Source organism: Uranotaenia lowii, chromosome 1 (assembly GCF_029784155.1).
Source record: "Uranotaenia lowii strain MFRU-FL chromosome 1, ASM2978415v1, whole genome shotgun sequence".
Classification (NCBI taxonomy): domain Eukaryota; kingdom Metazoa; phylum Arthropoda; class Insecta; order Diptera; family Culicidae; genus Uranotaenia; species Uranotaenia lowii.
The window spans coordinates 37,226,803-37,253,265 of NC_073691.1; the positions used below are offsets into that span (position 1 = coordinate 37,226,803).

At 35.7% G+C, this 26,463-nt stretch overlaps 1 protein-coding gene across 1 annotated transcript in view; it reads left to right on the forward strand.

The window, feature by feature from the left end:
- LOC129738781 (uncharacterized) overlaps positions 1-26,463 on the forward strand; it is a 117,877-nt gene that overhangs the window by 37,824 nt on the left and 53,590 nt on the right. Inside the window, exons 2-4 of the mRNA XM_055730075.1 lie at positions 1,427-2,697; positions 8,226-8,420; positions 19,090-19,217. Coding sequence (XP_055586050.1) covers positions 2,350-2,697; positions 8,226-8,420; positions 19,090-19,217 — 671 coding nt within the window. The 5' untranslated portion in view covers positions 1,427-2,349. The remainder of the gene's footprint in view (positions 1-1,426; positions 2,698-8,225; positions 8,421-19,089; positions 19,218-26,463) is intronic.

Below are 26,463 nucleotides of genomic sequence, written 5' to 3' on the forward strand. Positions count from 1 at the left end.
CAACATAACTAATATTTATTTTGAAAATATTATTTTTTTCAGAAAATATGAAAGTTGAACTGTGGTGATATTCGTCTGCATTTGCCCCTATGTTTCATTTTTGAAATGAACTCACGAAACCATCAAAGCCTGAACAGATTATTTCATTTCGATCTATTAAATTTAAAAAAATCTGCTTTTCAATTAAATGTTATTAATCTTTAAAATATTACATAATCCCAAATGAAATCAAATGAACTAATTTGCATTTTTTGCTTGAATGAAAAGAAGGAACTTGCAGTATACAAAATCGTCAGATTTAATGCCATGACAAATGCTGTTTGGGAACATTTTAAGTTGAAATGTGTAAAGTCTATAACTTAAGTATCAGGCGGAACTTTTTGGAAATGATTTTGGTGAAAATATGGATTTTAATTCAAACTGCTTTGAAGCATGAGGATGATGAATAAAAAGCTGTTTGAAAATGGTTAGTAAAAAATCTTTTCTTATGTGTTTCAATTATTCAGCTCTTAAAAATACACCATCCAAAGCTAATTGGGAGCTGAAAGCGCTGCGTTAGGCAAAATATTCGGAAAACACTTCAAAAATTTTCCAAAGATGCATAAGCAATATATTCCAATAAATGAGATACTTTTTATTTCGGTTTAAACCTTATTGTGAACTCGAACAAAATGGAATAAATCACTAAATGGAATACAGCAAATGGAACATACATATTATCAACATACAGTTATTTATGGAACAAGTAACAAAAATTGGATTTTAAAAGACCCGTTGAGTTAAAATTCTATGGTTTATTTTTGATAGAATTAAGCGGGACGATTCGAGTAAAGGGAGAGAAGGGAAATGTAAAAAAAAAAACTAGGAAAAATTGAAAATAGACGCCAAATTTAACATGGTAAGACGAAGTTTACCGGGTCTGCTAGTATATATATATATTTTTAAAGCAACAGTTGAACATCTCGAAAGGGGGTTCAGGGGGTTAGGGTTTCCCATAACCATAGCCTTTTTTACTTGAAAAATCATCTTTCGAAAGAATACACCGTCCATATGCATTTGCAGAATCAAATTAACATCAACATTTTAGTAATCACTCATTATTAGACTTATCTAAAAATTCATAATTTTCTTGGCCTTTTGAAATGACCAACCCCCAGCTTACCGGCACAGGGCAGCTCTAATAAGGCGTAATTATTGCAAAAAGTGATTGGTTATTCGATTTCACGTGCTGATTTAATTTGACCGCTGACAGCCCAAAATAATCAAAATCACGCCAAAATTCTACAACTGGCAGCGGCCGGCGTACGCCCTTCACAACTAGAGCGCAACCTTCAGTTCGTATTGAAAAAAAAAAAACCCTCAGCACATTGATTGACTTACAACAGGTTAACCATTTAATATAACGTTGATTTTTTTTCAATTTCAGAATCACGGAGACGATGGATTAATGAATTACGGACGGCAGTCACAGTCGGTTGAATGGTTGCCGCAAAATTCGGTTCAGTCCAATATGATGGCCAACGCCATGCTCGCGCGCGCCATACATAAATCATAGATCTATGAGCATTGTAATGGGATAGCGAGTGATTGTGATGCAGCATTTGCCGCGGATTTTGCCGTTGATCATCTCGTTGATGATGATCTCTGGCGAGCGAGTGATGTTGCAGCAGATGTGAGCAGATGTTTATATCGTTAGGCGTGTCTAACTCAGCTGCCAAAAGGTCTATCAAGCTTGGACTTTGACTTGGGTATCTTGTTTCAAGTTTCGAATGGCTCTTATCTGCTGCTGTAATGTGAATGAATTGACTCCGGGCAGTGAATTGTTTAGTGTATAGTCAATCGCAATAGAATGCATAAAATGTGGAGCAATCATTTATTGCAGAAAAAAATGCTGTAACATCTAAGAATCTAAACCGGTGCGGGGAGTGGCTTGAATCATGGAAAAATAGTGAACAACCCATGAGTTGTTGTTGATTGAAATCTGTAAATGTGATGAGGAAATTCACGATGATCAAATTATACACAGACACCGGTCACAGTAAATGAATGAAAACGATTCGTCAGAAGTGGTTGATATTTACTATTCTTCAAGAAGCAGAACACGTGACTGAGTTGGAAAAAAGAAAAAAAAAAACAGTAACTACCGAAGAAGAAGACTAACCGGGGTTTGGGGGTGGCTTTAAGCCATAAGAAGAAAAGAACCCACGAAGAAGCCAAAGAAACCATTGGCAATTTGGTTTGCTTCGGTTAGTTTCGGCATTGTGGCGGATCAGTGACGACGGCAACAAAGTTGAAGTTATCATCATCGCCATCATCAGAAAACCGCGACGACAAAGAGACGGCGTCGTCATGACATTGAATTTACCCGTCAGTAAACACGATGGCGGTGGTGGTCCCAAAGTCGCTGTTCCGGTAAATGGCAGCGGCGGCGGAGGCGGAAGTGGCGGAGGGCCTCCGAAAAAGATGACGGAATCCGCTTATCCGGTTCATCAAAAAAGGGAGCACACCACGAAAGAGTTATCGCAGTCACAGCTGCCGAGGGCTATTGTAAGGCTGGAACCCCCGAACCGGATGACCGGATCGGTTGGCACTGGGCCGGGGATGACGTCGCCGTCGTCGTCGGTGACCTCGATGACCTTTTCTCAGCCGTTGGCAGCGCAGATTAAAATGTGCGGATATCTGAAGAAGAAACGGAATGTAAGTTCTTAGGTTTAGATATTTGTTTTGTTCAAATTAATAATCCCAAACGCTTCTCAGAATGTGGGTGACTTCAATGCCGGAAATGACTGGAACGTGCTTTGTTCCTGTTGAGACTTCTCTCACGATCTCTATTGGGTTTCAAATATTACGTAATGCAATTTTTGATGTTTACTGACTCCCCCCCTCATACGATACACATTCGTATCAGATTATCTATCCAAAATCAACAAAACATAACAAGCGAATCCCTAAACGCGTTACGTAGTATCATCTGAAGAGTATATTAAAATCAGCTAGATATTTGTATCTAAAACCGTCAAAGTTTTGTTGCTACAATTGTTGTTCATGCATTTTCAAAAACAAAAATATATCATTTGAGAAAAAAAAAAAATCAAACGCACTTTTGATAGCTTTACGATGAAATTTATTGATTACTAGCTGGCCCGGTGGGCTTTGCTACACCTTTCAAACACAAATGATAAAGGGTGATACGGTCAAAATCAAGTCAAGGGTCAAGGGAAAACGCGTGTAAATCGGTGAAATCGTTTATTTAAAAAAATCAAATCAAATTTCTTTTTCAAGTTTAATTAGTATAAAATTCAGGAAAAATATTCAGTTAGGCTTCAGCTTTTCCAAATCCGAATTTGTAACGTATAGAAAAGCAGCGGCGCTAGACCAGCCATGGCAAGGTACTCTAAAAGTACGGAACCTCAGGGCAGGACTTTACGGATAAAATACACAAATAGTGAATTTCATGTTTCTATGTTTGCTTTTATTAATGTTTTTATGTGGCGTGTTGTCTGTGTGTATAAACAATGTTCTGTGTCTCGTGCGGCGTGTAAACTCTCACTAACCGTGGGTTTGCTGCTGCTGTTGCTGTTCTGTTGCGACGTCGCAGTTCCGGAAACAGGAGGGCCGTCAATGGATTGGCGTAATGACGGGGTGCCGAAACCGTCGGCGCTAGCGGGCGTTGCTGGACTCGGTCGTTGCAGGCGTCTTCCTTCTTTGACTTTTAATCGGCCTGCCCACGAGAGTGCCCCGTATCCGGACAGGCCGAGAAGGGGAGTCCTCCTTGGAATTTAGGATTCCGCAGAACCCGAGGACGTAGATGCTGAATGCTGATCCTTTACGATGAGGCGCGAGACCACAAGGGATCTGCGGGTCGACCCGTGAGTAAGCCAACCGGCGTTATTGGGTGAATTCCTTAGAACGTCACAGACACTAAACGGAAACTACAGTGAGCGAAATAAGAATAGCACCACTATGTGTTTTGCTTGTAAAAATATGAATGTTTGAAAATCACCAAAATTTTCTTCTATAAATTGTTTTGAATTGTTTAACGGATAAATCAAGCATAAGTTTACTTTTTTTGGACTTTGCAATTGGCGTTGAGGACCAAAACTATGGAAAAAGGGTGCGAAATAAGAATAACACCACTTGTGTTTTTTCAACAAAAACAAGATTATTTCTAAAAATTTACTGTTTAAAAGTGAATAATAATGCTTCTACGAATTATTTGAATAGTTAGCGGCATTAACAGGAGTTTTCTAGGATTCAAAAGATTTTCAAAGGTTTTTGTTTTCTTTCGATTATAGTCGAAATGGTTTAAAATAGTTTAAAAATGGTGTTTTGAGAGATGCTCTTCTAGAACTAAGGAATTTGATATTTGAGCTGTAGTTCTTTACCAAACTACTTACTTTCTTCATTAAAATGACGCGAAATGATAAATCAAACATTTTTGGTTTATCTTGAATCAGAAAAAAAACAGGTTGGAATTAGTAAACTTGGATTTTTTTTTCAATAAACATCACTTTTTCCAGTTTCAAGTCATAGATGGCAGCACTATCTTGCCGTTAAAACCAAATTAAGTCTCAATATTGATTTTTCAGGTTTATTAAGGCCCATATTCATCATTTCAAGGTAGTTTTCCAACACAATTTTGTTGGAGTTCACGCTGCAGAAATCTTTCCCAGATTTACAAAACAAACACCAGCACAAGAATATAATACCGCCAAAATTCCTGCTCATCTCAACTTCCCATTCAATTTCAAATCATACCAATAATACTGCTAGTTATCTGGTTCATCAAGCTCCATCGGAAAGTACAAAATTATTCTGATTATCGCTCCAAAAAATTCACTTTTATGGGTCCTTGATGAAATTCTTATTTTTTTATATTGTGATCTTAGAATTTCCAAGGCGGTCACACGGTACCAAGTATTTATTTCTTGACCAAAATCATCCAGCACACCTGAATTAATCCCAGATATTCGAAAATGGGCATCAATTTGGTTTAATTGCAAGATAGTGCTGCCATCTATGACTTGAAAATAGAAAAATAGCGTTTGACGGTCAAACTTTGACTATTTAAAAACATTAGTATTTTTGAATTTGAAGCCTGTTTTTTTTATTCAAACTCAGCATCAAATCTGTGTTTCGTCAATTTGCATCATACTTATGAATGATAATGAAGGAATAAAGCAGTTTGATAGCTCAAGTATCAAATTTCTAAACGCTAGAGGAGCATCTCTTAAAACCCCCTTTTAAAACCTTTGAAAATCTTTAAAATTCTAAAAAACTCCTTAAATGCTATTATCTATTCAAATAATTCGTAGAAGCATTATTATTCACTTTTACACAGTAAATTTTTAGAAATAATCTTGTTTTTGTTGAAAAAACACAAGTGGTGTTATTCTTATTTCGCACCCTTTTTCCATAGTTTTGGTCCTCAACGCCAATTGCAACGTCCAAAAAAAGTAAACTTATGCTTGATTTATCCGTTAAACAATTTAAAACAATTTATAGAAGAAAATTTTGGTGATTTTCAATCATTAATATTTTAACAAGCAAAACACATAGTGGTGCTATTCTTATTTCGCTCACTGTATGACTTCACACACGGACGCCTGGTACAGAAGAGAGCTCGAAAAATGGAAGCAAGCTTCCTTTTTGACTTTTTTATTTTTTCATTTTCTTTCCTCCTTTTCCTCCGCTGTGAATTGACAGCAGCCAGCAGTAAAATGTAGCCTACTGTGGTGCTATCTTGTTGTGAGACTGGACAAGGAACATGAATTTTCTAGAGCTAAATATACAAAACTACAAAATGATAACAAAAATCAAACGATTGGTAACCAACCGGTTACAAATTGCCGGGCCTTACGCTTAACCCCTGCCATCAGATTTTGTACAGCCACCTTGTCCACCTTTTTCGCCGCAGAAAGCCAGTTTGCCTTGAACTGCTGCTCGTCCTTAGCAGTTTTTTTGGTCTTCTTTAGGTTCCGCTTGACAATAGCCCAGTATTTCTCAATTGGGTGGAGCTCTGGCGTGTTGGGAGGGTTCTTGTCTTTGGGAACCACCTGCACGTTGTTGACGGCGTACTAGTCCATGGCCTTTTAACCGTAATGGCAAGATGCCAAATCCGGAAATAGGACGGAACAACCGTGTTTCTTCAGGAAAGGCAGCAGACGTTTTTTCAAACACTCTTTCACGTAAATTTCTTGATTGACAGTCCCGGAAGCTATGAAAATGCTGCTTTTCAAGCCACAGGTACAGATGCCTTGCCAAACCAGATATTTCTTCGCGAACTTTGACAGTTTCATGTGCTTGAAAATATCTGCTACCTTTCCCCTTCCTTTTGCCGTATAAAACTCCTGTCCCGGAAGCTGCTTGTAGTCGGCTTTGACGTAGGTTTCGTCATCCATTACCACGCAGTCAAACTTCGTCAGCATCGTCGTGTACAGCCTCCGGTATCGCGCTTTGGCGGTCGTATTGAAAGTACCTTCTTGTAAGTCGATGGTCCGGCTCGTTTTTTGGCTTGATGCACGGTTGTAGACGATACACCCAGGTTATTTGCGGCATTTAGGAGAGAGAGGTTAGGGTTTCGCTTGAAACTACCGGCAACTCTCTTTGTCGTCTCAGTGGCTTCCGGTTTTCGAGTTCCCCCCGATCCAGACTTCCTGGCTGTCGACAAACGTTCCCCAAACACTTAAATTACATTTGTAACGGTTGATTTGGCAACTTTTAGCGATTTTGCCAGCTTTGCGTGCGAGTAGCTCGGATTTTCGCGATGCGCGAGCAAAATTTTGATACGCTGCTCTTCTTCCTTGGACGGCAATTTGACAACTGAACTTTGCTCTTATTTTCTCGATTAGTTATCGAAAAAAATTCCCACTTTTTATTGTTCCACTGAACAGAGTGAGGGCTCTCAAACCACCGGAGAAACATTTCTTTTGCTCAATACTCTCAAGCCAAATTTGTTTATAGATTTTCGAGTTCAACTATCAAATTAGTATCGAAGCCCATCCCTCCTACCTATGTCCTAACTAGAAGGAGGGATGGGACTCAAATAATCATAGAATAATTCCGTGCATTCAAATCCGTTCCATTTGATCGATTGCATGATTTTTCCCGTATCATATTTGGCTCCATTTGTTAGATAAGTTCTTGGTAATTGCAAAAGAATTGTATGTGAGCTCCCCTCTTCCGTAACTTTATTCCCAATTGAAGGAAAAAGGAATCTCAAATAAGTATTTAACCACTTCTCGTATTCGAATGCCCCGTTTCCGTTTGCTCGATTAGTTCTCGAGCTATGCGAAAAACTGTAAAAATTCAGGTTCAGAATTCAGATTCAGAATGCAGGTTCAAAATTCAGTATATGATTTAGCTCGTCAATGAATTTTACAATCAAGATAAAAATATCAAATTGAATATTTCGTTGAGTAATTCAAGAGATCACAAATTTATGAATTTGTTTGTTAATTGAGTTTCAAAATTTTAATTAATTTTTATGAAAAAAATGTCTTGCACAGGATTATCATTATCGAATTGTTTTTATTGAAAAATATTTGCTGAAAAAGAAACATGTAGCTGATCTTCATCTCAAACATCTGCAACAGAATTCTTCATTTTTTGGTGTATTCTTATCATTGTTAATATTCAAGTTTTTTTTTTTAAATCAAGTTTGAAACTTGATTCATGAATATGGATCATGTTTGCAAGAACCAGACCAGAACAGACAAAAATTAATTACGCTAAGTTAGAAGTTAGAGTTAGAATCAATAACTTAAAATAAAATTTTTGTGATAAGTTATCTGTATATTTTTTCCAAGTTATGGCTTGTAAAATGTCTCTTCGAAGTGTATATCTATGGAGTTTCAACACATTAGTATCATGTTTTCTGGAAATAAATTTTCACGGTTAAGTTACCTTGCGTTATATACCATCTTTATGATTACTTTCGTTATCATCATCATCATCATCATCTCAATCATCACCGTCACTCCCATCATCATCATCCCTGGTTCCATTATCATTTCGTCGTTCATGATCACAAACAAAACGACCGGAGCTGACATTGACATCCAAATCGTCGCGTCGTTGTTGTCGTCATGGCGTAGCAAATTTGATGCTTCGCGTGACTCATCCACCGCGCGTATCTCATGCGTAAATCAAATCTGCTTCCCAGAGTCGAAGGAGGAGCGGCTGTTCAAAGATTAACTTTGTTTTTTTCTTTTCTCACCTTTCAGAAAATGGGTGGCTGGCGGAAGATGTACTTCATCCTGCAGAATCAGCTACTGCTTTCATACTCCTCCAAGGATGATTACGAGAAGAAGCTGGCCCCCTTCAAGGATATCATCAATCTAGTGCCTGGAACCGTAATTATTCCCACAACTGGACCTCGTTTTACCATAGAAACTAACTCGAAAGTGCTGTACACATTTGTAAGTATGATCCAGAATTGATCATTCCCTATTTACTGCTATTGATAGATCAAAAAGACTCAAATCTGATATTGATCTAATCAACAATCAAAATGTCATAAGATTTTACAAGTACCAAGTAAATCTCTACTAGAAATCAGTTTGAAGTTTCATAGATCTCCGAAAAAAGCCCTACTAGAGGAAATTTTGAGGAGGAGCAAATTATGCAAACTGCGTTAAAAAAACTCAGATAGATTTGAACAGAACAGTTTCCTTCCGTTAAACTTGGCTAATGAGTTTTATTTTTCAATTTTTAGGTTTCTTTCAATCAGCTTTATTGCCATTCCAAGCAAAATTGTCCCATGTGAAAAAACGTGCAAACGAGAAAAGAGCGATTGAAATTTCAACTATATTCCAATTTTTCTCTCAAACTAAAAATTCACCAACAGTTTTTTCGTTCAAGTTGATCATTTTACAATGTTTTTTACCAAAAAAATACATTTTCTTCAACAAACGGGAAATTAGAGCTGTTCAGGATCGCCCCTGATGGCAGAATCGATAGCATCAGATTTTCTTTGATGAATTAATAACGCACTCATTCCGAAACATTACAAAACATAGTGGACTGTATTTTTACAACTTAGAACTATTTTACAAATTTGGACTTCTGACAAACAATTATTCTGACTAATGGCCATTCTGGCCTCTGACACTGGCCCCAAGGGCCGTCCGACTTGTTACCGTGTGATCTGTCTCCGATGGTGGTTGGGTGCGAAAAAAGACCTATTCAAGGATCGACGGTGGCTCGATCCTTCGGAAAAACCTCTTCGTGTCCGAGGAAAACCGATGATTTTGGCGCGCATTACCGCCGTTAATGCGCGCAGCATCGCCATGTTTCTACTGAGCCTTTTCTGATGTTAGAGTGGTTCAAACGGAGCTCCTTCGTTCCAGAACATGCCGCCCGCCTTGAAAGGCGACGGGACGTACGCATTTCGAAATTCCCGCTGTTTTGCTGTCGTGCCGATGTTGATGTACCGTACCGTGATGGACCACCTCGCTTCGACCACGCCGAAGACCTGCGCTCGTTGTATGCGGAGAGACCTTGTGCTACCGCCCGCCGTTAACCCACGTTGGTTGCGACCTTTGTGTTTGGGTGCCGACTCTGTTTTTCCGTTACCGCATTTTTTGCAACCTCTCTGGTTGTCCGCCTTCGTCCGATAGTGGTCTGGATGCATGCCTGATAGCTTGGGAAAGGAAGTATCACTTTTCTTGCATGTTGGAGGAGTTACAAAGTACTTAACTTGATTTTTTTGGACGCTGATCTGGTGCTCTTAACCACGATCAGCGCCCTGATGCCGATTCTGCTGTTTGCTTTCGAAATTTCTTCTGACCTCCAAATTCTGAGCTCTCCAAGCTTTCTAACTTCCAACAACTGACTTGAGCCGAACATGCTAGTTCCCAAGCTCTTCCGACACATATCAGACCAAAATACAAACACATAAAATACTGACTCAAACATACATTTCATTCCGACTCATTTCTGACAATTTTCCGACTTTGCTCTCAATGTTTGTCCAACAACCAATTCTGAATGATTTCCCAACCATATTCTCAGACTGTTTTTCTGACCTTTTTCTGAACGTGTTTCTGAATGGGTTTCCGACTTGCTTTCTGAAAAGTTTCACAGACAAAAATCCGACTCCGAAAAATCTGACACATTCCCAACTTGGGAATCCCAAGTGACTTCTCACCAATATAGTCAAACCGTTTCATCACTGACTCATACTCCGATAGCTTCATTCCGATTGATGTGTGTGAGTGTGTGTGTGTAAGGGTATGTGTGTTGCAGAGTTGCGTTAGAGAGTCCTGGTACTTTACCAGGATGATGCTTGATGAAAAACCGCCAAATGCTAGTCCTGATCCCGTCGATCAGAATATCTGAAAACCGAAATCCAACGCAACTCTGAAGTGTACCGAACCGAATATAACCAAATATTTGAATCTCAAAGATTCCCGAAAACTCCTGATGGCGGAGTGACTGCACAAAAAACTTCCGGAAGTAATTTGTGTGTTCGGAGGCGGCTGGAAAGCCCTGGTATTGCCATGCCCGATTGCAACAGAGAAGACACAGCAGAAAAAAAAACCGTCACATAAATGTCCTGATCCCGCGATCAGATTAACCGAAAAACGAATTCCAACGCCTACTCCGAACATAAATGTGGATAATACCGAACCGAATTGCTGACCGAATGATGTCGGCCTGAATGACAACCGAATGGAACCCCGCTTGGTTCCCTTTATGATTTGTAAAAGTGTATTTTTTGTAAAAGTGTATATCTGGACGATTTGCTGACCGATTTCCGAATGACTGACTGACTATGTCCCCAAATGATTTTTGGACCGATTTGAACCCAACTGGTTCCCGAAAAATATCAATGGTTTTCCGATTGATACCGAATATGAATCCGATTGATTCACGAAAAACTAAATGATTTGCTGACATTTTCGAGGCGCACCTGGTCCGCTCCAGGCCCCTCTACACTGAATGGTTACTGACTTTTTCCCGACTCAAAAGCTGACAAATTACCGACTGATTATCAACATAATCCAGACCTCAACGATTCCGACTTGAGTGAGTTCCGCCAGTAGGTAGCATGTTCCCGAACTTGAATGATAACAATACGAATGAAAATCCAATTACCGATGCAAGTATGTATGAAATTCCGACCACAATGATTTCCGTTTGTAAGTAGAAAAAACTGTTGATTTAATTCCGATTCCCAATTGATTTTTGAAAATGACTCCGATAATGAGTGATTTTTGATTCATGATGTTAAGTATCATTAATGAATCCAACTTGGATGGTTCACTGTGATTGCGATTGCAAATGATGAAAGATTTCGATCGGATGTGATTAATGTGACTGGTTGATTCGACACATGGGAGTCGAGTGAAACTTTGAAGTAGTCACACCTTTTACTCTTTCTCTCTGGCACAAATTGAAAGCATTGACAACATGATGAAAAACGAACGATAGATGAAATTCCAAAAATAATCACAGTACAAGGCAATATAATAATAAACACAAAAAATAGACTTCAATCAAATTTTTAAAACAACTTTGACAAGCTATGAATGTGTCTCTGATTAATCTTCATCATAAAAATGACTGAAGTACCGGCAATACTTGATTCAGCTTCAACCTGAATCCTGACCTAATCGCCATTCACCATGAACAAATTACCATTAACAAACTTTTCATGAAATACCGCAATCAACATAGGGTAATTAACAATGCATTAAATAATGCGATTGGGATTTGTTTCCTTTAGATTTGAGTTTTGTAGTAACAGATGTCAACAAACACAAGGTTTTTTCAATTGAATTTTGGCAATATTCAAATCATCCGAATAATGATCGTTTGTAAATCAACGTACCTTTAATGTTTTGAGCTTCATTAATTGACCGTCAATCGTGCTCTTACCAATCCCAATGTGAGATTTTTCCAGATCGTGTAAGTTGTGTCCATGTTGACGAAATATGCACCACATAGTCAGTGTCAGGTCCAACTTCCTTTTCACAATCACTAAATACAATTCTCAAAACCGAACTGATGCACATAAATACTATGCTTATCAATATAAACGACAGCATGTTTGTACATAAACCACTCTCTTTTTGTGGAAAAAACTAGTCAACTTGGGAGGAAAATCCAAACCGACCGAAACCAACAGATGTTTTTTACATTTGCCTTATTTGTCCATCTTCTTCTGACAGTTCGAATTGGTTTCACTTTTCGATTGTTCCCTCGGTTTTATAGAAGCGTGTTGAATTTAGCAAAGACGGTGGATTCTTAAGACTGGACTGCAAAACTGTTTTCACGAAATTCACTTGGAGGGTGGGATTGAACCCGGATGTAGTTTTTGAAGTATTACCATTGACATTGATTTGCGTAACAAATATGTTAAAACCAGAAAATTATTCGTTGGGTATAGGTCAGACATATCTATCACAAAAACGTGTTATCGCAAAGTTTTTATGAACATAGAGGATAACATTAAGTGGACCAACCATGGTATTTGAATCGTTCAGAATTATGGCAAAAGGTGGTGAATTGTGGAGTTGTCAACCTCTTTAACACTTTGTTATTATTTGTAACATAAAATGCGTCTTGGAATTAACTTTTGATTCGTTGTAGATTTTTCACTAAATGAAGATGAGTTTCCGACTGACAGCATGACAAGTATCGGGAGTTCAACGAAAAGGTAAAATATACACATTGAATGGAAGATTGAGGTGGAATCGGCTACTTATTTATGATGTTGATAACTGTGGACGCAATCGCATAATAGTTGTCGGATTTTTTTTATATATGCTGAACGAATGAAGGTACAGGTTTGAGATGTTTTTGGACATATTTTGTGGTGGATAAATAAGTAGCTTGGAGTTGGCAGGCACTCGAATGCAATTTTCTGGACTGTGATTTTAGGTATACTACACGCATGATATGATTCAGTTGACTATGGTAGGTCGTACAAGATCTTCCGATTAATGACTTGGTTGACTCAAGTGGACAATGCTTTCACACGCTCGAACACATACATTTTACAGGATTTTCAACGACTTTCACATTAACTTCCTTGATAGATGATGCAGTTTGAAATTCTCACACACGCTCATACATACCGTACCGTACATACCGTCTGATGCTTCGATTTGGTTTATGATCTGGCTCGATAGGACCATGTTCAGGATCGCCCCTGATGGCAGGATCGATAGCATCAGAATTTCTTTGGTGAAATAAAACACACTCATTCTTAAAAACATTATAAACTGTTTAGTGGACTGTATAATGACAAATGACTTGGACTTTGTTACAAGGACTTTCCGACTAATACACTGACTTTTGGTCTCTCTAGACCTTCGACACTGGCCGCTCGGGCCTCTGACTCTGGCCCAGAGGGCTGCTGAATTCGTTACCGTATCCGCTGGTGGTTGGATGAAAAAGAGATCGAATCAAGGATCGACGGTGGCTCGATCTTTCGGAAAAACCTCTTCGTGTCCGAGGAAAACCGATGATATTTTGGCGCGCAACGCCAACCGTTAATGCTAGCAGCATGGCGATGCTGCTACTAAGCCTTTTCTGGTGTTAGGGTGGTTCAATGAGCCTCGTTCGTTCCAGAACAAGAGCCATAAATGCTTCGAGTGACACTTTTCCGTAGAACCAGAACGCATATCGATGTGAGTTCAGCGAAAAAATGTCACTCGTCTACAGTTTTTCTATTATTTTTTAATCCCGTATTTTTGCTATATTTCCTAAAAAATCACGTTAAACCGTTATTTGAGTAAATTGTTCCTCTTTGTTTATTAAAATATATAGTTGAGTATCGATCCTGTAAGAAGTGCCTACCTAAAAGTGATGGTGAAAATTTCTCTAAATTAAGCTCTCAAGGTTCCTCGCTCCTCCTTCACCCTTTGTTGTATTATTCTTTCTGGTGTTCAACAGTGTAACAGAATTTTTTAATAAAATTTGCTTTTTTCATAAAATATTTGGTAGTGTGACATCCTTGCGTAGAAATATCATTATAGAGACAACCATCTTGATGGAATTTTTTATAAGTTCAGAACAAAGTTTACTTATTTGTGTTTTTATTCGAAAGTTAACACTAAAACAGACCGTTTCCAGCAAAAAAGTGAAAATGACCCAAATGTCTCATGGGAAAATTTTGCTTAGAACGGCAATTTAGCCCACCAAAATATTAGAACAAACAACATTGTTTTTATGTGTTATTTCTAAAAACTTAATAAAATTCTCAATGTTTCGGATCAGAATAATTAATTTTGATGATTCTTGATGATGAAATGACTAATATTACAGAAGAAATGTAGAATTCCTTCAACAAATCAGCTAAATTTAAATTATAGATCCAACAATGATGTAAAAGAATCATGAACACCTTAGCAAAACTATAATGACTTATCACTGATATGATGTTTTAGCCTTATATCATTCTTCAATGACAATGCTGTGCTTCATCAAATGAGTAATCGTAGTAAATTTGTAGTGAGAAACTATAAAAGCTTCTGTTTAGTAAGCTTTATCTCAATTATTAAATGGTACAGTAGTTTTTCGATTTTATCACGGTCAAAAAAAATTTCACCGTGAATATGGCGAAACCGTGAATTTGGCGAAACTGAAAATTGAAGTAGAAAAAAGTATTTTTACTGTCTTTAATCAATAATTTATAATGTTTTCATTAGTGGAAACGTTTTGTATCAATAAATTTTGATCATAAGGCGTAGTTATCAAAGATTACTAAACAAAAAGGATCGTTTTCAGTTCAAATTATTCTTCTCTGAAGCAAATTTTTAGGTTTTTTTCTTCAAATAAACCATGTTGTATATCCATTCGATAGTCTACATCTAATTAAAGTGAATTATTTTGTTTTGATGGAAATTTAACAGTCGTTATCTCTTATTTCGATTTTGAAAAAAAAAATTCAAAGAAATTAGCATCAAAAAATTTTTTGCTGCTAATTTCAAATTTCAATTTTTTAATCTTAACACCTTTGATGAACTAAAAAGTATATTTATTCGAAAAATATATTAAAATTTGCTCAACTTAGACTTTTACAGTGTGTTTCTCGAAATTTGCTAATGGGCAGATAATATTTTGTCTTCATATGTAGAAAAACAGAAATCTTAGTCATATTTTCAGACAAAGCTAGCAGAATTTCATTTTGGTCTTCCAAAATTATCCATTCAGACAATACTAAAGGCTATCCAATAAGGATTACGCACGCCACCCTTTAAAATAAACAAGTTCAATAAAGAAATCAGAGACACTTATCTCTTTTCAAAAATGCCACCCACATTTTTATATGATTCGCATAACCAAAAAAATTGATTTTTTTAAAGCGACTAACCAACACAAGTAACAACACTAGCATCAGCGTGACGTTAAAATACTTGTGTCGATTATTACAAGCGATTTTAAAATCCAAATGACGAGTTTAAACACAAAACAGATAAAATAAGTAGCTCAGTGGCATTTTCATATTATTGGATACCTATATACTATAACATAAACCATAAAAAATATCATAAACAAAGACGCTCTATGCTTTTGAATGAAAATTAAGGACCTGGAAATGATTTCTGAATGATTTCTAAAAAAGCGTGAGAAAATCGAAACAATAACCGTGATAAAATCGAGCGTGAATTTGGCGAGTATTGATAAAATCGAATAGTGATAAAATCGAGAAACTACTGTAATTTAAATTTATTGCAAAATCTAAAAAATGATCTTTTTAAAAATTGAAGAACAAATTCGCAATTCGTAAAAAACATCGATTGAAAAAAAGTCCAAGAATTATGCAATGGATTTTGCCCTAAGAGTGCTTTCTTGAACAATTGATTCTTTATTCTAAATTAAACCCCCCCCCCCCCCAAAATGTCAAGCAAATTTTTTTCTGCTACCTTAAAATCTTAAATTCTTAACCAAATTTGATCGACGACTAAAAGTGAATCAAGAGTAACAATCTCGACTAAGAACTAAGGCCAAAACCTCGAAATCTTATCCAAGGTCCACACTTCTAATTCAGTTAAAAAAAAATCTCACTTTATTGATCCCTTCAATGCATGCCTTTTTATATGAGAATAGCAGAAATAGATTCAGTGAAATATTAACATTTCAATTTGAATAACACAACTGAACAGGTCTGAAGTCGTTATTTTGAGCATTATAAAAGTTATAGTCCATTAAATTATAAAAATAATTTTGGAAATATCGTAATAAAAATACCATGGGCTAGTTTTTATTAAACTCTAGAGTACTTTTTGTCAATAAATCATTCAAAGTATCCAAACAACATTAGAAACTTATATCACAATTTTGTATTTTGCGTCCAAAACATATACAACAAAACACAACATATGCAAACAAAACATTATACAAATAAACTTGCTTACGTTTTTATATGAAAAAAGGCAATTTTCTTGATTTTGCCTGAAAAAAAAATGTCAGAATATTGCCCAGATTTAAGGTTGTAAACATTGAAATCGAATATCCGGATTGTGTAAGATTTTTAGATGAAATATCTCGGATCTACCCTGCGCGGATAAGTGTAAAAAAATATCTGTAAGCTTAGGTTTAAATAAAGGTTGCCAGATTGCCCGGATATTTGACACAAAATTTGGTTAAAGTCCGGTCCGAACCGGTTGCCCGGATTTCATTGAAAAAAACCGCATTATGCCCGGTTTCATTCGCAATATAAGCCAAATCAAACAAAAAAAACAAATTGTGTTGAAAAAAAAATTTTGTTTAATGCGAACCAAATTTTTTAAGTTTTTTTTTTTTAAATAATCATGAAAGGTTTTTTGGAAGCCTTAAATACGATTAAAAACCTGCTGACAAGTTTTGAAGATTTTTTTTTCTTCAATTTGGTTGTGTTTATCCTGGGTTATGAACAAATTTCCCTGGATATTGACCGGATTTTTAGGCGATAATTTGAAATTTAATGCCCGGGTTTTGCCAGGTTTTTAGATAAAATAGTCCGGTTTTCCGGGCCGGATACGTGCTGAAAAAAAACCGGGAGAGCTTAGCTTAAATCATTTCCGATGTTCTGGTTCGATTTTATTTATAAATCGAAAATTGTTGCCGGTTCATTGTTGGGACAAAATCCATATTCGAATTTTGCTTTTGCGTTTGAAACAAAAATTAGATTTATTTCCCATATAAAAAATTCATAATTTCGGAATATTTAAAAAAATTAAATTTTCAAACAATTTTTAAGATTTCGATTTGAAATTCTTACTCTAAATTCTTATGCAGAGTTGAATCTTTGAAAAGTTCCATAAAGGTGATCCAGAATTGAAATCAGAGTTTCATCAATCGGAATTTTTATTCAGAATCACTAGTTGAATAACAAATGAAAAAATGAAGATAGAATTTATATGGAAAATCAAACATTCAAAATTCAAATCAGAGGTTTCTGGTTCAGGATTTTGTTACAAAATGCCCTTTTTGGTTAATAATTATTGGGAATGTTTGTTGGGAATTAAGATTTAGAAATCAATTTTAAATAATGTATTCAGAAATTTTATTCAGGTTCAAAATGCAGAATTCAGATTCGGAATAAAAATACAAAATTTCCCAAAATAAAAAAAAACAAAACCAGTGAATACCACTGTTATAAATTAGGATATGAATTCATTTTCAAGATGGCGTTTTATGAACAATTTTAATTTAAATTTTTTTTTCTCAGGATTTTAATAATGAAATAAATTATTAGTGATAACTTATTGTTGATAAAATAGTACTTAATGAAAGTTCAGGCAAATGCAGTTAGAAATAAATTTTACTGGTTTGTTGTTCAACATTATTTATATTGCAGATATTTCTTAATCAAATATATATTAACTAAAATCTGAATGTATGAGTTTACAAGCGTGGAAAATAAATCTGTTTTGGTTTTGAACCTAAAACAAGTTTTTTTTATCCTCGAAATAACTTTTAATTTGAAACTTTCTGTAAAACATCATCCTCAGGAATAAAAATTCCTTCCATGACTCATGTTTTAGCTTCGAAGTTTAAGAAATTTGAAATCATAACATAATTTTTGTTATTATTTTTATTCATAAATTTGTTCTGCATAGCTTAAAAATGTAAAATAAAATGTTGACCAAGTTTCAATATAAATTTTCATTTTTTTTTAATTATTAAAATTTTTATCATTCAAATCAGCTAATAAAAATTATATTATTAATGTCTGTTTAAAGCATTAGGAAAAAGCTACGCGATCCTTATTTTGAATTGAGAATTAAACTGTGCAATGATCAATTATGTATTTTGTGTCTTGACATTGAATCTTCAGTAAAAAAAAATATGAGTTATAAGTCTATTTCTGATACTTCATTAAAGATATATAATGTTTTAACTTAGCCGTAAAAATTATTAAACCTTCTCTGGCAAGTCAAACCGCCATACTTAAATTGATTAATCAGATTTATAATTTTTGTCATATTTGTCATTTTTGATATTTGTGTCATTTTTGCCATTTATGACACTTTTGTTTCAAACTTTGGCAATTTGGTATTTGGCATTTCAAAATTATCGCAAGTCACGAAATTCTACGAAATCCTTAAATGAATATTGTTTACTTTAGAGTGCATTTCAATATTTTTATTTCTCATATTGATTATATTTGGGCCCATCTTTTTGAAACATTTAGTCTAGATGTCCTAATGAAAAAATTTACATTTAACAAGTCAATTTTACAACATAACACATACCACATACCACGTTCGGAGTTTTTGAAGATCCCAAGAAATCGTTTTTCATCTAAAAATTAGCCAGAGCCGATTTCTGAATAGAAAAATATGGAAACTTTGAACGCTTTAAGATACCTTAAAATCAAATTCGATGAATCAGAAATTTTGCACAGGTCAGTTATTTGGACCAATTTTAGGGTTGGTTGGGCTTTGAAATTCACTAGCTACTTATTAGAAGTTCGAAAACGTTAAAATAGATTTCTTTCCAAACTTTGACACTTTTTTCAGCAAAACTGTGACCAAACTCTATTGCGAATTTTTCAACAATCCAAAATAAGCCACCGCTTGGTTTAAATTTTATTACTTGAATGATAAACTGACTATTTACTCAATTCTTTTCCATCATCCATTATTGCAGAGATGCGACGACCATAAAAGCTGTTCCGAGTGGATAACCGCCTTGCTCGACAGTCTGAAAGGTGACATCGGGGCGACAACTGCCGGAGGAGGAGGAGGAGGAGCTGGAGGAGGCGACAAAAAGTACAGGTGTGTCTTATGGGTTTTTTTAGTTGTTGTTAGTTTCCATGACAATAACTAGTGTTTAGTCAAGGTAGCATCATCTCTTTGCATCTGCTGCTTCTGGGTATCTTTATGATCCTTTGCCGAGGTTTATTTACTTTAATATGGCTCTTGAGCTCAGATGAGCCCCCATGGTAGATTAGTGTTTGACTTAAGTATATTTAATTACCATGTTCGGGTGTCTTCCGGAAAGTCGGTAGGTAAGCAATTAAACGAACCGCGAAGCTGTCGAGAATCATACATTCATACAAATGTTTGGGTTTTTAATTTTTCAAGATTCGTCTTAGATATCGTGCCTTAATACGCGGTCTGAATCGCATTAACTTCGGAACAAAAGCACCAAATTTACAAAAACCCTGAGCCTCAAGACACACATGTTGGTCACATTTGAATATCAGATACCCAAAAATCCCATTCCGAAAAGAAACAATAAATCAACAAAACTGCTTTGCGGTTGCAAATTTAAGGAAGCAAATTAAAACCACATTCTTCGCGAAGAGAAATCATCAATTATCACAATTATTGCGGTCGGTGCTTTTTTCCTTGGAAGAATAAAACCTAACATGGTTCACGTGCGATCCGTTAAAGACCTGCCTGACTCGAAAGCTCAACCAGACCGGATGATGTAATACCACCAACTTGGAGCGGTCGTTCGTCAATTTTTTCGGCTACCTTGAGAATGCAATATTAGCATATTGGGCTCGACTGACTGACTGCAGCAGCAGCAGCGGCATATTAAAAACCATTGATTCATTCCTTCATTCGCGTTTATGGCACCCATTGGAGCAAATCACTTTTAAAAAGCGGTATATAGCAGCGGATTTCGAAAATTACTTCCATCCAAGGGAAGTTGTCAGCGGATTAATGCGTGTAGTGTACCTAACCCTCAGTTTTGTTGTAGCTACAAGATGGGTTGCGTAAGTTGAATACAAGTTGGCACTAAAGACCCGCGACGTCGTTTTTTGTCATCCCATCTCGACTTGGTGGATGGCAAACGAGTTTTGGGTATTTCAATGATAAATTTGTCAGTTAACGAGACACAAAATTTTTTTAGAAGATGTAGCCCGAGGTATTCAAAGCAGTCAAATAAGTAAACATCTTAAAAGCCTACGTTAATTGCTCAAAGAATATTTGTGAATCGTTACGTATTTATTACTTAAAAATATGATAGCGCCTTTTAGTGGAATTCTATAAGTTTGTTACAGTTACAGATATTTCCAACTTTCACCTTAAAATTGGGGCATTCAGAGACAGAGAAACATGTGCATAATTTTCATTTAGTAATGTTTTAAGAAATTCCAGAATTTCAAACTCTTTTGAAAATGTTTCTATTCCGAATTTATTTGTCAATTGCTGAAAACATAGCAATCATGTGTTTTTTCCAATTTTTTGTTAAATAACACAGGGGAACGTTTTTTTGGTACTAATTTGATTCTACATTTGATTCTTGATCTCGATTTTTTTTTAATTATTGCTTTAGACTATTGGATATTTTTTTCAAAAATCTGTTTGAAAGTCTGAATCTACAATCTATTTAAGATTTCAGTAGGAATTTCTAATACTTTTGTTAAGTTTTGGTATTTCAGGATTATTTTCTATGTAGAAACTATGTAGAAAAATTTTCATCTCTTCCCTGTATATTTATCTCGATTTATTATTATGCATATTGAAGTTTTTGTTTTGAATTTTAAAAATTTGAATTGCTTTGTTATAAATACTTAAGGCAGATTAAAATTTGAAATCCTTCTTTTGTCACTTGGAGTAGAGACATCATGAGGTAAAAAATAATTCAAATTTTCAATAAATGGAATTCAAAAAATGCTTGAATGCAACAAAATTGAATACAATACATATAACATTAAATCAACAAATCTGATTATTTATCACTAAACATACTGACACACATACATATGTACCTATTTATAACGCCGGGGGTAAAATGACCTCTAACACTTTTTCCGCTAAAACTCTTGTTTCTCAATTAATTTTTTTTATAAAATTTAGAATTGTAACGTGACTCAAATAAAATTGACGGTAGGGGAGATAAGGGCATAATGGGCACCTTAAGGAAAACGCTTATTTAACCATAGAAAATAGCTATAATATGGAGGTAACATTATTGTTTCGTGTTCAGACACTTGAAAAGCCTATTCCCTAACGGGCTGAAATGTGAAAAACTAGATGAAAACGTTAAAAAATGCATTTTAAAAAATTTTGTAGAGGCATAATGAGAACCCCCCCTGAGGCAGTATGAGCACCATTAATCAGGGCAAGATGTGCGTATTCTGCCGGGGAATCTAGCAGCGAATTCAACTCGATGAAGTCAGGTGAGTCGTAGATTCATCAAACAAAGCAATAACAAAATAATCTATGTCTGTTTATAGAATACGAACAATTCACACACGCTCTTACATTATGTTTCTGGTGCTTTGTTTGGCGGATGATGCTACAAGCCGTATAATGTAACAATAAAAAAAATCGATCATTAATTGTAAATGGCAAAAAAATCACCTCGAACAGAAATCGAACTCTAGTTTTTTGATTACCTCTCCGACACCTTACCAATAGGCTAAATCGTCGGATGAAAACTTGTCAAGTTGTGGCTCTATAAATCAATTTTAATTCGCTGCTAGATCCTACGACAGAAAATGTTCATTATGCCTCGATAATATGGTGCTCTATATGCCCCTAGTCAACAAATTTAAGTAAAAACGTGTTTTAAAATTGATAAAAGTGAAAAATCAAAAATTTCATGATGGTAAAAATTGAGAAACAATGTGTACAACATTTTGCAGTGCGTACATTATAGATCAAGGTGATTTTAAGATCATAAGAGCTTATTTCGTGATGCTCAAAAATTAAAATATTATCGTTACTTGAGAACATAGCCGTTTTCTTTTTAATATCTCTGTAAAGATGATAAGGATATTCCTGTTTTTGTGAAAAATTGATGCTATAGGAAGTACGAAACAAATCCTCATGAAAATTTATTTAAGAAAATACGTACTTTCGTAGAAAAGAGTAGTGCTTATTATGCCCTGGGTGCTCGTTATGCCCTCATCGCTCCTACCTAAATTTAGCCTAAATGTTGCCTAAATTTACTCATGTAAACGTTACTTAAAACATCTGCAAAAATCATGGACGAGTTTTGATTCAGAACGAAGCTTTTGAGACCCCAGGGTTTGAGAAATTCAAAACTGACCCTATATCGACTCAGTCTACAGTACAGGTCTTTAACTCACTTCCATAACTTTCCTTCATCTCTATTACAATTAGAGCAACTATCTCACTATTATCTGACGAGATTTGAAGCATCATGAATTATTCAGATTTTTTGAACTTCTTCCATTTAAACTGTAGTATTAGACTGAGTCGATTTGTGGTCATTTTGGAATTTTTCAAACCCTGGGGTCTAAAAAGCTTCGTCTTGGTCCATTACTCATCCATGATTTTTTGCAAAATTTTTAAGTAACGTTTACACAAGTAAATTTGAACTTTTAGGTTTGTATGGGAAAATTGAATATTTTGTACTGTAAAATCAACATCATTTTGGTTTCGTCTTTGGAACCGAGTCAGCTGATGGTGTTTGTGTCAATTTATAAAATTCCTGAAGAAAATTTTCCGCTGAAAAACTTTGTCGAAGACCGTAACTTTGAATCTTATTACGAAAAAAAGTTATAAGCTGTTTAACAGGGGTATGTCTTTTCGCACTGATAAACAATAAAGTCAATTGACATCTCTGCAGGGTGCCTAGCGAGGTATTGCGTGACTACTTTCCATGCAACACTTCGCGAGGCTCAAACAGTGATGTCAATAGAATGCTGAATGAATGCTAAAAGGCTGTCCATTAATGATGTCACGCAAAATTTGGAAAAAATTTACCCCCCCCCCCCCTCCCCCCTCCGTCACATATTGTCACAAATTCCGTAACCCCCTTTTGTATTACGTCACGTTTTCCTAAACCCCCCCCCCCTGGAGTAAAATTTTCAACTCTTAGAAATTTGATTAAAAATGTTGCTTTTTTAAATTCATCAGTTTTATTCAAAGAATTGAAAAAATGGTTAACAACTTTTAACAAGCCTTCAATCATTGCTTAAAACACATTTCAATTATGAGTCCAAGGATTATGTTGATGACTTTCCATATCAACGACCAAATCTAGTCTATCCAACTATCAGAATATAGTTCCTCTTCTTCAATTCATTCGCAATCCAAATCTTCTCCACAGGTTAGAATAGCCAAGCAATCCCGTTCACATTTTGCCACAATTTAAGTGGGAAGGACTTTCCTGAGTGTCGCAGTGAAAGTGTTCTTGTGAACTTTCTTATGCTAATAAAATTTACCAAAAGTGATTACGTGAGTATTATTATTCCTTAAATGAATGGTGCAAGTATAGTTTTATTGAATTTAGGATAAAATTATTTGTTATTGTTTTGCTGTGTTTTTTTTGTAATGATAAGTGATGTCACGCTCAAGCTGAGCCCCCCTCCCCCCATGTCACAAATTGTCACAAAAATCGAAACCCCCTCTCCTCCCTAACACGTGACATCATTTATGGACGGTCCCTTATTGTTAATCAATGCGAAAAGACATACCTCTGTTAAACAGCTAATAACTTTTTTCCTAATAAGATTCGAAGTTACGGTCTTCGACAGAGTTGTTCAGCGGAAAATTTCCTCTAGGAATTTATAAATTTCATACAAACCTAAAAGCTCAAATTTACTCATATAAAAGTTACTTAAAAATTTTGCAAAAAATCATGGATGAGTTTTGGACCAAGACGAAGCTTTTGAGACCCCAGGGTTTGAAAAATTCCAAATTGACCACAAATCGACTCAGTCTACTGTAGTATTTCAAATTTGCTTAAATTTCGCTGAGAGCTTCTTGAGACATAGGGGAGAATGAGGATATTTAACCCTGGGATACTTGATTCCTTTGCTATATCTCGAAACAGGAATGTCTTACAATTATCAAATGTTCTAGAAAAAAGTGCTAAACAGATTAAAACAACAATGCTGTTATCTTAACAAATTTTTAAAATTTTAATTTTCGAGTTATTGAACTTTGTTTGAAAAATTTTACAAAATTTGATTTAAAGATCTTTTTTATCACTTTAAAATGTTTCTCACATGAGAAAATTATTATAAAAATATTCATTCCGATATTTTAATCGTTAGAGTTTAACATGAACTTCATAGTGCCATATTTTCAAAGCAATAGTAAACTCTCATTTTTTTTTAAGAAAAAGTTTTCCTAAACGTATGTAATGGGTATGATTGATCCCTAGAGTCCAAAAAGATATATTGTTCTTCTGAATGGATCGTGATCATCGGTTATCATGAAATCACTAATATCTGACATATAACTAATGTTTCTCGAGTAATTATCTGTTAAAAAGGGCTAAAATACTGTATTTATCTAAAGACTAGACCATTGCGCCTTAAAGTATGCAATGACAGTAGGGTAGAAGACAAACTTTTATAATTCTCTATGTCTGATACTTACAAACTGTGAAATGGCTATAAATAGTCAACGGACCTTTTATCTTCGGATTTTATTAAATTTTTGTCTAGGGTCAGGGCACCCTGAATAAGGGATCAAGTCTCCTTTGGTAAAGGATCAAGTCTCCTGTAACTTAAAAATATAACAATTTTTTCAGTCTAACGAAAATGCTTCTAGCTCATCTACGAATTCATATATCGTTCTAAATTTGGAGCATTTTAACTTGAAATTACACGCTGTCAGAAAATGCAAATAACGGCGAGTTGCAAAGTTTTCCCAAAAAGATATGATGAAAATAAGAGAAGGGGATCATGTATCCCCATCCTCCCCTAATGAAATCACTGTGAAAAGTCTATAAAAAAATTTTTTGGCAGGATTTGACCGGTTATTGCCCAGTTTTTTAGTTTGAAACTAAGAAATCCAGTTCCCAGGATACTGTCAGGCTTTTGGGGAAAAAATAATCGATTTTTGCCAGCTCGGATACGTTCAGAAAGAAATTTAGAAAGCTTTATGTAGGGTATGAAGAGGACTAAGGATCTTTTTTGCTTTATCATTTTATACAATTAAAATTTCAAAATATAATGTTTGGAAAAATAGAGAAAAAAATTCGTTGATAACGTGCGAGAAAGTGTTTAACAACCAGGTTCATCTGCATCATATTCCTACAATATCATTGAAGGCTCCACAGCTATTACAGTAGCTACTAGCAACGTCATATTTCAAAGCACACTACATATCAGGCGTTTTTCACTATAATTAATGACTTTGGAACCTACATGTGATGTTTTTTTTTCGATGGGAACGACTTGCGATCATTTTTACGATGGGACAAATTTACTTGAGGTTTTTTTCTATGTTCATCAGAATCTACTCAGAAAAACTCCAAATATTTTTTTTTATTCTTAAACTACCGATAATTTTAAGGCGATTCCACTTGTTGGCAACTGGGAGCACTGCCAAATTTGAAGAGACGCGACATTTTCGACGCCGAATACTAAACTGCAGTTCAGCGGCCAGCCGTGTCTATGGTAAGACCGGGCTCATCCGGCCAAGTGTAGAGCACAGAACTGTGCTATACTAAGCAACAAAGTGTTCCATCCAGCTCTTTCTAGCTCGACTATTGTTCCGGCTCTTCCAGCCTAGTTCATAGAACTTAGCCTTAGCCAAGCCGCGTAAGCGTAACAGGATAACTAGAATGTCGCTACAGGCTAAACGATCATGCTAACCTTTTATCCTTCTCAGCAGCTCGTGAATCGTTTCGGCTCCTCCTGCCAAGTCATAGAACTTAGCCTCCTCAAGTCGCGTCCGAGTAATAGCTCGTGAATTGTTCCCGCTCCTCCAGCCAAGTTCCGAGAACTTTGGTCTATCAAGCCGTGTAATACTATTAGGTTAGTAATTCCCGATGCATGCAAAACGGTTCATGCTAACGCTTTCTTTCATTACCAGCCTTGGTCAGCTTTGCATAGAATCGTTCCGGTTATAGGGAAATCGATTCGAAACACTGATTTTGTAAGTTCAAATTATTTTGAAAACCAAAATTATGTCATCTAACCAAAACTCAATAAATTTCAGCTTGAAGCTGCTTTGCTATCAAGACCGGTGTCTTTTTCGCCTACTCCCCTACATACAACTCGGAACACCACTGATAAACTCAAAAATGATGAAAATGCACATGGGATGGACTTGCCATGAGCGGCAGTGCTCGTCCCGT